A 14,144-nucleotide genomic window follows, 5' to 3' on the forward strand; every position below is an offset into this window, starting at 1 on the left:
AGGTCTGGTGTCTGATAACATCGTTTTACCGAGTCAACATCATGGAACTGAGTCCTAGTGTCAGACAACATCTTGCAACGCGTTCTAGTGTCTGGCAACATCTGACAACATCATGCACAAGTAAATGTGTCTGTCTTGGCTAATATTTTACCATGTTTGCCAGAACGACGTGAAGGCAAGTTTTAAAGCGCAAATGGCGAAAAATTATTCAGCCATGCGGTTGTTTGAAAACCACTGGGAAGTCAGCCATCTTATCAACCAGTTTCTGCTATATGCTGCTGCACGTGTATTTATGTATCCGCTCCAAACCTGCGTTCTATTTGTAATCTTGTTCAAATTGTTACATTACTTAAATGCAATTTGAAACTCATTGGTTTTATTCAGTTGCATGAAAAAATAGATTCGATAAAACACAACAATATAACAATGTAACATGCATCGGTATACATTTGTACAAATAAGCAATGGTCTTAAACAACGTTTCTAGATAAATGAATATACATTTTCAGTCTTTTCTTACCATTGACATCGGTTTTTATTTAAATCAGGTCTATATACGACCAATCAATACGTTCACCAATGTTAGACTATTTTATGGCATGTTATAACGTCAAGACAAGAATGGTTTGCTTGTAAAATTGTAGAAGGGCTTGTAAACTGTTATGACATCACGTGTTCAGCCTTGAGAGCAGTGAACACTTACAAAACACAACACAGGCTGATCAACAGCGCATGGACGGCCTTCTACTATTGAAGCAGAACAAATATATAGCATTCTAATTGTCAACCGTCAAACTGCATTCACAAGAAATGGCAAGAGTTAATGTTGTAAAAATTGCACATTTATCACATGTCGACGTATTCACTTTGAGTTAAAATGCATCTCAATGTTTAATACAGCAAGGGCTGTGGCTTGCATATACGACCGTGGTAAAAGAACGGTCATCACAGGTCAATATCCACTAAGGCCACTAAGCCAGTCCTGTCACTGTCATAACAGAGCCTCCGTCCACCGCCGTCATTCTTGCTGGTCGATACACTCATCACACCGTACGAGCCCGTTCTCGTCACACTGCATGCACCGGAGAGCGCAAAACTCCTCCGTGAACTCGTTCCGGTGGAGCGACTTCTTGGAGCCATGACAGAAGCCGCAAGGTAGGAACCGGTAGCCGCCACACTTATCGCAGTGAGATCGAACCTGGATCTTCTGTACATCGAGACAAAGGGATACATACATAGCTTTTTATAATATATATATATATATGTAATAAATTGTCATAATGGCATACTCGTGGACAAGAATGAATATAAATATTATGTTTTTCCTCGTGCCTTTATATGGACATGAACTCTTTCTACACATTGGTGATATAGGTGGAAACAAATCATCCAACAAATTACATTTGTTTCTTCCTGGTTGAAACTTTCGTCATTGGTGTGTAGTACTCAAGTATATATTTTAAGACAGACTCTCGGATTAAGAAAGGAGCGGATGGCAGTGGCAAAATTTGCAATGAACATTCACTCCTAGTGCATTCAAATACTTCAGTTGTAGTATTCTGAGTTTCATACACTTTTAGACTATATTGACATGACAATCCACACCTAAAGAATTAAGGCTGAAGGGTATTGCGTTGTTCCCGTCTCTCAGTGTAGGTCTGCTGACACAAGCTCAGTTTCAGGATTTATCTTGTATGATGTAATATTGTTCGATGCAATTTGGACTGACACAGATATACAAAATATACACATTTTGAAAAATCCGATTTTAAAGCCAAAAGTTGATTTGATTTCGGCCTGGTCCATGCCAAGAATTACGGGTATTTCAAGAATAATTTATTTTAATTAAATACAAACAATAACTTACTATTAAATACACTAATTAATTCATCCTGAAAGTTACAAGGCATTTTGCGAGATTTAAAATAGAAAATTTCCTATAAAAAAGGCATTGAAATATTTTTTAGACCCAATGACGCTTTTGTAATATGAATCGAGATCAAGTCTGACGCATCTCGATTGCAACTGAATAATACTTTATACTCAGAAACCGAATACTTACATGATGTATAATGTACAAAAACCTAGACTGTTGAAACATATTCTAATATCAATTTCTCCTGTTTTTCTACCTACCGTAAAGTTTTCGAACACACTCCGGAGTTCACCAGTTTCGTTCATCTGTTGAATATCATTGAAATCCTACAATGGAACATGTTATAAGTTGTATAATTATATCGACGTCTATTTCGAAAAAATATTTGCTGCACTTACAAATACGAATGTCGTCGCAGTAAGAAAAAATAAACTTGATTTTGAAAAAACAAACACCTATTTTTTATCTTCACTAGAAAATTAGGTCAACCATCTGTATTATCTTTCACACGCGTGTTCATACACCTAATGCCAGCACTTCCTTGTTATGAATTATGGTTTTGTTTTATGCCGTTTCAATAAAAGCAATTAATGATAGAGTTAAGACACATCATCATCATCATCATCATCATCATCACGATATATTACATTTCACGACCTCGAACCTGTCATATGTACCCTTCAATTGATCTTTTGTCGCTACAAAAATGGCCGTGTGTCGGTCTAAACATGACTACAAAGGCCCGTCGCTACCAAAATAAGGCGAAAATACACTTAATATTTTGAAAATAATACATCATCCGCTGGCCTCACCCCGAGGTATTTGCCGTCGGCGAAGACCTGAGGTAGAGGTACTCCCTCCTGGCCTAGCCGCTCAGCCAGCTCCTTCTGGTTTTCGGCGCTCATAAACAGGTCTCGCTCCTCGTAGCGGACCATGTGTGTCTGGAGGATGTGGCGCGCCGCCTTGCACCGGTCCGCAGTCTGCCGGACCACCATCATGCTGCTCGTGTACATGACAATCTTCCCTTTCTCATCTTTCCGGGTGTCATTCTGGAACAACAATGGTAATACATAATAGTTGTCGACTGTTTTGAAGTGTGTATACCGAACAGCATTCAACATTGTCATAATTCAAGTGCTCGGCGAATGCGACATTCAGAGTTAGAATGTCGTGCAAGGTCGATATGGCATTCAACTTTTGAAAGCTGTGTCAAGCCAGCCAGCCAGCCAAGCTAATGTTGACTGTCGTAATTGTGTTGTGCTTACTTCAGACATTTTTTAAAACAACCCTTTTATGTTCATCATTTGAGGCTCAATATATTTCATATGCTTACATACAGCAAAACAAAAACCCATCCTGATATTCATTATCTCGTAATAAACGATATCCCCCTCTTGTTTTGTCAATGCGTCGTTATCTACGCTAAAATCAATAAAGTAACAAAATTTCGATCAGCCGATCATTCGTGTTCAATATTGTATCATGAAATCTTAGAATTGTCAAAACAGAATTCTTCCACCGGGGTCAAATCCGAACATTTATGAATTGCCTTTTTTAGAATTTTGGAAATGCATTTTTCATTGTTTCAAAATAGTGGCTTTAATTATACTTTAAGTTGTATAAAAGGCTTATAAGACTTATCATACAATTGAATCGATATGATGATCTTATACACTTATTGTGTTGTGACGGTAGAGCAACTGACAAAACAGGCGAACATGGGGGCTGTTTTTGTATGACTGTAACACTCATGGATTGGTCATATGGTTAAGATCATGGACAGTCTAAATATGTAAAGGTCAGAGATAAAATTAACATTCACATGAATTTCATTGTTAAACATTATCATATAAAAGATAAAATGTTTTGATGGCTTGACCTAAATTAAACAGATTCATAATAAGACTACATGATATCGAATTGCGAGGAGGTAATCTAAAACAAAACAGATCCAAATTGATTATTAATGAAATAAATGTAATATTTTTCAATCAGAATTTTATATCTAAACTGAAATGTTTCAGTCATTTAAGATTGTAAATGATATACATGAAGAAGCAATCTTATTCGCCATGATTTAAGACAGACACAAAAACTCGTATTAAAATTCTGTTTGATCAAGGCCACATTTAAAGCCCTCACGTCTATAGTGGTATGCCCACTTAGGTGGCCTTTGGCTCCCTGACTGCTGACAGAAAGTTGATAAAACCTTTAACATGAGATTTATTGCACACTTCTATCCATAAATATTGCTTTTGTCTTTATTTGTACATGCCCGTGGTATCTGACAACTGCACAGACGTTATACCGCCAGTAAAGTATTTGAGGAGAACCGTGATATTTGGTGAGTTTCGTGAACAGCTTTTAACTTAAAAATGCCCCGTGGGCGGGGAGGAGAATGTGCGCGGCGTGTTAATGGGATCATTTGTTGCTGTTCACTTAATTGTAATACATAATGATGGCTACAGATATGTTGGCTATAGAAAAATCATAGTCGTAAAACGAATGTGACTTAGAAAACATAAACTATTCTACTCACTGATATTCAAAACATATGTTTTACCTTATTGAACAAATGCGTAAATGTTGATATCAAATAACGCTCGAATTATGCATACGATCAGGAAATATCCTATTTCATCAGCTGGTATTGTACAAGTTTTTAATCGAATTTTGTCAACTATAAAAACGGCTTAGCTTGTATCACTTCTCAGAGCTTGCTAACGCGTGTCGGAAATTCTGCTTATACTGATGGGCTTCCAAACGGTTATTAATTTATTGCAAGGTAACATGAATCAAAGCAGCGACCTATGTCACAATCGATCTTGATGAATTTTTCATGAATATCGTTCCCCGGCACATCTCCCATTGGATTCCGTTATCAAGAACGTTGTAAAGCGTTAGCTTTAAGACAAAAGCAACCAGACACAAACAAAATTCTTTGAAGTTTTAGATATCGAGTCTTGAACGAGTTGCTGAATTTAAATGTTCAAACAAAAAATGAATGCTTTTCTAAGTATAAAATCTCTGTCATATTTAACCAAACTATGCAATACTTAAATAGGTACAAGACATGCATTCGTATATTCAAGCAATCGAATATGAACACGTAATTGAGTGCCTAAGTAATAACTTGTCAGAAATGTACTGCAGTCAGGAGAGAAGGAAACAAATATCCCAGTTTAAAGTTAACTCTTCACTCGTTACTGCTTTACATACCTGTATAAATAACAAAGTCATGTTTGTCTTGTCAAATTTGAAGGACGAACAAAGAGAGTTTTAGTTTAATTTCAACAATGGATAGTGTCTTAATCGTATTATATTACAAGGTACATGTCGTAACGAAACGACTTAATTGAACACGAATGAATTGCATTATAGCAAATACTATATGCCCCAGGATGAATTAAAATGTCGTAATGTTATAGATAATTGTCAGCTCTAAAGTAATGAAAGCAAATTCGTTTAAATTAATACATGTAGTTTCACATTTTAATAAACATTTACCTAACAGAAGCGTTTTGAATACATGTTTGTACGTTAACGGCGACATGCTTTGTCCAATGGCTACTATTCGCTTTGCAACAAGATGCACTACGTACCGAGTATCCGTTTTCTTCGTGAAATGTAGCAATGCCTGACCGCACCCGGTTCTTGTAGCCCCGAATACTTCCACGCGCACTCACGATCCGCTTCTCCTTTGACGTGCTCCGGTTGGAAACGTCGCGACGTCCGGCAAATGGCGCGTCGCCGTTTAGCTCGTCGTGTTCGGAAGAGTTGAGGGCATTTAGCGATGCGACCCGTATCTGTCCGCCGGGGAGCAAGTTGTTCTTGTCCTTAGGCCGCAGGTTGACGTCCCCCAGCTTGCAGTAGTTCCGCTCCATGTGCTGCAGCGCCGAGAAAGAAGCCTCCGAGGCACTTCTCTTGAATAACTTGAGGACATCCTTGGAGTTCCGAATGCCAGGGACCTTCGAGTCATCCTGGGCCATCGCAGCCAAATACAACCCTAGCGCGATACTCGCTCTCTCCGATTTAACTTCCGCTGGTATTATTACTTTCATAGAATAAAATATCTTAACCAAACTTGCATACACACTTTACAATCCCGTTGTTACATCAGTAGCTTCCTTCTTCCTCTTCACATACATATCTGATTGAATATCTTTTTATTTTGGTTAACTACAGTTTTATCACCTACCCGATGTCATCGGCGATACTTGACATATGGTCCATCATTTCATTATTGCACGTATCGATTAATAGGGCGTTGTTCACATGGACATGTATTCTGTTACAATAAATGTATTTTCCAATGTATCACAACTGATGTAGTGAGAGTCCACAATCACAATACACTAGATGGTTTACCACAGCTAACTAGTATCGAGTTTTGTCAGTCTTATATGGTGTAGTACGAAGCCGAGGATATCTATTTAAGCAAATGACATGACTCTGTATTACCTCATTTTGATAAATACAATAAACCCTCAATATTTCTCTTTATCTCTTGTTTTCCAATATTAGAATATTGTCAACCTGTACCTCTGATAAAGCGTTTCACATGTGCATATATTTCGGCATTTAAAATTCAAGGACTTGTCTGTGTTTGTATTAACCGCATGCACAAGAAGTGTCACGTATTTTGTGCTCACAGAAAACATCTCAAATACATGACATATAAAGAAGTATAGACTATTTTCTTTTTACGGAAATTCGCTATTGAGCGAGAAAATAAACATTGTTAGAATGAAGAAGTAAACTCTTTTCTGATTTATTCACAATTATGGAGTCAACATAGATTTCGCAGAAATTATTTCATTTTAAGCACATGTAAGATTAAGAGTATCTTCCATGGCAGCTCGTGCGTGTAAGATAGGTTCATCCCAACCCGGGGGTAGGGTGTTTTGCGGAAACGAGGTTTACCGAGTTTCCGCAGAACACCCTGCGCGAGGGTTGGGGTGAACCTATCTTACACGAACTGCTATGGTAGATGCTTTTTCTCCCACCTCAGTTAAACGAAATAAAGTGGGGGTTTTCGCTGGAAATCTTTTGTGCGTAGTAAAAATAATTTGCGTAATGTGGTTGTCATGGATATGGGCGCAGTGATTCCGATTATGTAAATAGTCAAACCGTTTTTTAACTAGTTCTGAGGAAAGTGCAGTATTATTTCTTGAATGCAGCTTGAAAAAAAAATCATGGTGCTATTTGAAGCGAGAAATCATTACTTTGGATTTTAAAAATTGAAAAGGTTTTCAAAATGGTTCAGACGACAGTCTTCAACAAGGGAGGTAATTGTGAGAAGATAATAAAAAAGGAGTTCCATACGGTTTTATCATTGCCCGTAGGCAAGATAAGAATTTCCAGCATGGCAAATTTGTTGGATCTACTTTTCAGAGGTGGGAGAATAAAAGCATCTTCCATGGCCGAGAGTGTAAGATAGGTTCATTCCGACCCGAGCGCAGGGCATTTTACGGGAACGAGGTTTACCGAGTTTCCGCAAAACACCCTGCGCGAGGGTCGAGATGAACCTATCTTACACGAGCGGCTATGGTAGATGCTTTTTCTCCCACCTCAGTTGAACAAAATTAAGTAAAACTGTATTTTTTGGAACTCTTTTGTGCTTAGTTAAAAAAGAATGCGTATGGATATGCGATAATTCGTGGTTGTCATGGATATGCGCGCAGTGATTCAGATTATGTTAATAGTCAAATCGGTCTTTAAATAGTTCTAAGGAGTGTGAAGCAATATTTATTGAAAGGTGCGTGAAAACTGTTTTATGGTGACATTTGAAGCGAGAAATAAATAATTAGCGTTCTAAATATTGCCACAAGACAAGGATTCCATGATGCTACAGACGACAGTCTTCAACAAGGGAGGTAATTACAATGCGGTGACCATTAAAAAAGGAGTTCCATACGGGCATTTTATCTTCGCCCGTGGGCAAGATAAGAATTTCTAGCAGGGTTAAATTAATGGATGTACTTATCTGAGGTGGGAGAAAGGCTCATCCCAACCCGAGCGTAGGGTAAACCTCGTTTTAACACAACCCTAACCCTAGAATGATTTAACCTACGTTACACTAGCGGCAATGGTAGATGCTTTTTCTCCTATCTCAGTTTAACAAAATATAGTAAAATGTATGTTAAAAAGATAGGTTCATCCCGACCCGTAGTGTGTTTTGAGGAAACCTCGTTTCCGGAAATCACCCTCGCTCGGGTCGGGATGAACCGAGGTTTCCGCAAAACACCCTACGCTCGGGTCGGGATCAACCTATCTTACACTCTCGGCCATGGAAGATACTTATAATCTTTGCCCATGAGCAAAATGAGGATTTCCAGCATGGCCTAAAATTTGAATCTTTTTATCTGGGCCGGAAGCAAAATGAACACCTCATTCAAATCAAAGTACTGAAAGTACTGTAGGCGACGGTTGTCGAAATGACGTACTTGGTAATTACATAATAACAATGCTCATTGTGATAACAATGTTAATCTTTATATTTTAACAACTTATATTGTTATATGTAATTACATAATGTATGTTTATTAAAACATGTATTCCGTATTTCTCTTAAGTTGATAATATGATTTTGCCATATTCATGTTGTTAATGGCCAAAGGCTATTTTATGCCGATTTGCCAATAAACTTAGAATTAATTGAAGTGGTAACATTGCCTTGATATACCGATTGGAATATTTCTAGTGTATGGAGATTATTTAAAGAGCTTTAAGTCTTGTATAATGGTCAATTATATATACTGATTAATAATTTGTGTACTAATATACAACGTTCAGGGTTAATATACCAGGGACATGGGATGCTCTTAGTGCATTCCCAATTGGTAGGAAATGTCCAAATGATACTCATGGTTGATATGAAACGTCCTCAATATATCTGGGGTGCGTTTCAGAGACGATCGTTAAGGCGATCGTTAGCTGATTTTGGTAGTACGACCAAAATTACCGATCCGCACCGTTTCAGAGACGCAACGTGCACCTGCTTTATCGTTAATTTTGCTCGTAAACCTACGACCGGTAAGAGGCACTCGTTAACTTAACGATCAAGATGGCGGACGAAGATTTTCTCCATATCAAAGTATATTTTTACTTTTTATTAACATTTGAGAGTTTAATATTACGTGTAGCATGTTCGCAGGTGTGGAATTTTCAAACTATGTCTAAAAATAGCTGAAAACAGTACGAAAATGTTCTATTTCCGCCGTTCTGTCAAAAACGGATTTTAACTATAGAAGATGTAAGCTTTTTGTTATATTTTGTTAATGTGCTGATATTGAGTACATCTAAAACATGGAATATGATGTTGAATTTGATTTGGTTCCATTGCTGTTTAATATGTCATGTAAAACATGTTCTTGAAATTCTTCTATTTCGGATGGTTTTTAATTCGGATAAATAAATGCCTGTACATATTTTGTTGTTATATTACCGGTCTTTGTGGCATGTAGTCAGTGAATTATTAAACAGTGTTACCATATTATCATGTCATGATATAACATAATTATTTTTCTTAATTTTACACATCTAAAACTGATGCTAAATATGTAAATATAGATACTGTACAGTAATGTAAACAACACTGTAACAACAAATAAGTTGATTATTGGCTACTTTAATACTATGAACACTATCAGGTGACAATGTAATCATTTTAGTTCACCTTTACTTGTAATTGAAACTTGTTTTAGTAAGATATCATATGGTTTATGTAGAACTTTGTAGTATATGTACATATGTGAGTTTTCAACTGACAAAGGTTAAATCTTGTCTTTTTCAGTCATACCATTTGATGCCAAGTGTACAATAAAAACTGAAATGAAAATTGCCAACAGAAGTGTCATGGTCTTGGTGGAAAATACTGTGCTCTTCATTGACCTCTGTTTAATAATGGTATGGAAAAGGGAATTAAATTGTAATGTTGGTTTTATGAATAATAATGGAGGTGTATTCAACATATGAACACATTGTCATAAGGACTTAGGCCAGAGTTTTTTATCTTTAGATTTACGGGAGATTTTTCAAAAAGTTGGATAAGGAGGAGGAAATAAAAATAAAAATAAAATGTATAAAATGTCCCGAAGGAGAAATGAATAAAAATAAAATAGATTTTTCTCCGATTTTTTTTATTTTTTAAACCTTCTTATATCATGAAGACAAAACACACCTTACTTGTTTCAGCTATTTCATAGGCTGAAAAAAGGGTGAAAGATCACCATAAAGTTTCAAAAGCATAATTAAAAGGTCCTTTTAAAGACTGAAAATATTGACCTCAACACTGTCAGTTTAAACGCTTATTGAAATTAGTTGTTCGAATGCATCTATGCATATGTGGTGCATATATTATCAACCCATAGATTTTATGAAACATGTCAGTGTAATAAAGAAGTTAAAATGGCCATTTCTAACCTTTTGCCCACAATATAAGCATATCCTTTCCATTGTGAAGTATTCAAACATTGAACAAAGTTTCAGACACGGTATTAAAGGAGGTCAAATGTGTTTTTCTGTCTTTAACGAAATAGCACCGTGACAATTTACCGTGATGTGGTTTTTATATAGAAAATATTACCAAATAAAGTCCAAGCCCTTATGGAAATTCCTCTTCACTTCAAAGTTTGACAGGGCTTACGGATACACAGACATTCAAAATCTACATTTATGTACTTCACCAAAGAAAATTCGGGAACATTAAGATAAATTTGACAAGTGTTATATGTTTCAAAAAACCGGGTCTAAGAACTGATTTTAGAATCAGTCCTGAACAATATCCTTCCTATTCCAGCTATGCCCGTTGGCAATGAGCAACCGATCAGTATAACTTCTTGCACTGACTGCCAAATATCTTATGTTCAGATTTTTTTTGTCTTATTGGAAACACACACTATGTTATTATTACATCATTTTCCGTATTCTTTAATGATTTAAATTCTAGATCATTATTAAACTAATTAACAACTACGAACGTATCACGATACCTTGTGTTTTTCACTTCAAATATGTGATCGTGAAGCAGTGTGTTCAATGCTCCTCAGAGTCAAATTTAGAAAAAAATATCCATTTTGACTATGATGAACACGATATCATTTTGCAGTTTATGTTTGTCAGAAGCTATACATTTTTGCGCTGTAATCCAATTCATTCTTGTTAATATACGACGTGCGCCAATGACTTTTAATGGACAATACAACCCACGATTTTCTGTCTCCTTATTTTGCCCGGAAGTTGCGCAATCATTCCACGAATCGTGAACAACATACTGAATCTCCAAAAAAAATCACAATAAACACGTTTTAAGTTCTCCCCGGTTTGATTTAAATAAAGAAACATAAACATCGGAACGTCTTTGCAAATAAGGGGTATGACATTAACTACTTTCACTTTTGACAGGACGTTGTTATGGTAACGGGTACCTGTTCTGTTTCCCCGCGTATTTCCGACTGGTTTACGTGGTTTGTGCAGTAAAAAGACCGATAATGGATGACAATTGATACACCAGTTGGTTCTGAGATATGGGTTATAGAACACTAATTTTATTTTTTTTCTTAACATTGGAACAACGTTCGTCGGAAAAAAATAAAAATAAAACTACGAAAATGAATTTTATTTTTATTTGGGTTTTGCAATATTTAGGTACGGCGCTCCCGTAAATCTAAAGATATAAAAACTCTGGCCTTATGTAGAAATTGAAACTGAAAACCATATTATGTATCTGCAGTTAATGCACAGGCTATGTACAGATGCTTATTGATATTCTATGTTTTCATTTTTTTAGTGTTTTTACTTGTTAAATATTTGTTTTAGTTAATTATTTCAGACTGGTGATAGAAAACTATCAGGAATGCTTCAAGCTGGCAATGGAGGGAAATGTAAAAGTAGGTAGGAAATGATAAAATGCAATAGGATATTAACCAATGTTATGAATAATACAATAAGATTAATTTATATTGATACAATGTTAGGCATCTTACTTTGAGCAGTTAACTGGTTAACATACTTGTTATTTAACTTATATGAACATTAAACAAGAAATAAAATGTGACCAGAATGGTGTTTTTCATGTTTTCTTAAAAACCCTACTTATTTATTTTTTTAAAAAGACAATAATTTTTCATAAAATATGCAAACTATTTCAGTTGAAATATGGGAATGTAAATTATGTGTTACTTGTAGTTTAACCATTAAAGGGTGTTTTCATAAATGTTTTATATTGTGCTGTATTAAACAATATTTTATAACTTTTTTGTCTTTTTTCAGGACACTGAGAAATCACAATGTTTCAAACATCTAGAATATGCTCACAGTCAGTCTTCAAGATACTCACCTTAAAGGTTCCAGTGTGTTTTAGGAGACTTTGTCAGAACAGTACTTTATACCTACATACACTGGAGATACCAGACCCAGCAGATAACTACAGATATATTGAAACATAACCTGAAATTAATTGCATATCCCAATACAACATAAGACTTTAAATTGTTAAATAGGCAGTGAGGCATTTGTGTGTAATCTTCATTATTTGAAATTTCTTTTTTTTTTTTTTTAAGTTTGACTTTGCATTTAAAAGCCATTAGCATTAGATTTTCCAAAAATATATGTATTTTTATACAGTTTTTACTGTGATGTATATCCAGTTGTGCATGTTTCCTCTAAAGATTAAAACACTTTTGAATTATCTAGGAAAATTTAAATGATACATTTATTCAAACTGATAATATATAAAACACACACTACCATTGTTGATTATGTAAACCTTCATACTATCTTTTTATAGAAATTATGTGAATCTTTTGATATTTCTAAATACATTTATTTTTACTTTTACTGGCTCATGTTTAAACACAGAATGCTATATAAAGTGTATACTCCAGTGTATATCATAACATGATTGAAATAGATAATAGATATTATTTGCATGAAACTCTGAACACTTAACCACTATGGCAATCTGCACCAGTTAAGATACTTTTTGTTGAATAATGTGTTTTGAAGAGACGAGCTTGTAAAATAGCTGTATTTCTTTTAGTAATTTTGTGTATTTGAAGCATGTCTGCAAATGTAGATTTTATCAGGTATTTTGAATGGATCTGAAATGCTGTTTATTTAACTGTTATTACAACGATTAAAACAATAAAGATGGATTTATGAATTGTCTTCATACAAAAAATCCAACCAGTCAAAATTGTATTTTCGAACTGTTTCCCAATACAATAACTCTCAGTCACAGTTTTGGTGCATAAACGTATGAACTTTACTTGTTATCTAAACTAAGGCCGGTTGTTGATGATTGGAATCAGTCATCATCAGCATCAACCATACCCATCACAACCACCACCACCAACAACTTCACCACCTTCATCATCATCCACATCATCAATCATCAGCAACATCTACGCATCATCATCTCGTCATGATCATTGTCGTCATCGTCACATCATATTTAGTATCATTGCCGTCGTCGCATCATCATTATTATTATCATCATCTTAGTCGTCGTCGCCGCATTATCATTTTAATAATCAAAATATTCTTCTTCGTCGTCATCGCATCATCATTATAGTGTCATTGTCGCATTATTATTATTAAATCATCATTACCGTTGTCGTCGCATCATCGTGACTATCATCAGCACCATGCTGCACGTTTGCATTTACTTTACAGAACATTCATTATACGCATACTATAATATTTCACTTATCAAAGACAATCACCAGCCTGAAAAAACAACGTATTTTGTTGTTGTCCAATTTTCATTATAATTACACATATTTTAAAGGGAGAGTCGGAACCCGCCACTACCTCCATCACAAAAAATCCCGGATGATGATGTACTTAAGATACAATTGTAACATAAATAGCAGATGGTTAATCAGAGTAGAGACCACGAGTTTGTATCAGTTGTATCAATCATTATAAAAAGGAGAGTTACATTAATTGATAATCAAGAGATTATCAGTATTATAAATATTATTATTTCATTGTTATTATTATTATTATTATTATTTTTATAATTATCATTCATAAAAACGACAGGTGCGCTCATCAGGTTAATATGACGTAACGTCATTTCAATTCAGACTGGGTCACTTGCTTTAACGCTGTGCTTTATCGTTATTTTTTACGTACGACCGGAGAGTTTACGAGACGTTTCTGAAACGCCTTTATGATTATCGGTAAGTTGGTTGTTATTATGATCGTAAATTTACGATAATGGCAGATCGTAAAATCTATCTGAAACGCACCCCTGGAGTCG

General features: G+C 35.4%; 1 protein-coding gene across 1 annotated transcript; it reads right to left on the minus strand.

Annotated features, from left to right (window-relative positions):
* Positions 1 to 365: 365 nt before the first annotated feature.
* Positions 366 to 6,283, minus strand: LOC128226809 (glutaredoxin domain-containing cysteine-rich protein CG31559-like). Its single transcript, XM_052936871.1, has 4 exons — positions 5,479 to 6,283; positions 2,689 to 2,925; positions 2,137 to 2,202; positions 366 to 1,207 (listed from the first exon to the last, which is right to left on the minus strand). The coding sequence occupies exons 1-4, from the start codon at positions 5,935 to 5,937 to the stop codon at positions 1,019 to 1,021; spliced, it is 951 nt and encodes a 316-aa protein (XP_052792831.1). The 5' UTR covers positions 5,938 to 6,283; the 3' UTR covers positions 366 to 1,018.
* Positions 6,284 to 14,144: the final 7,861 nt, after the last annotated feature.

The sequence above is a fragment of the Mya arenaria genome, chromosome 3 (assembly GCF_026914265.1).
Source record: "Mya arenaria isolate MELC-2E11 chromosome 3, ASM2691426v1".
NCBI lineage: Eukaryota > Metazoa > Mollusca > Bivalvia > Myida > Myidae > Mya > Mya arenaria.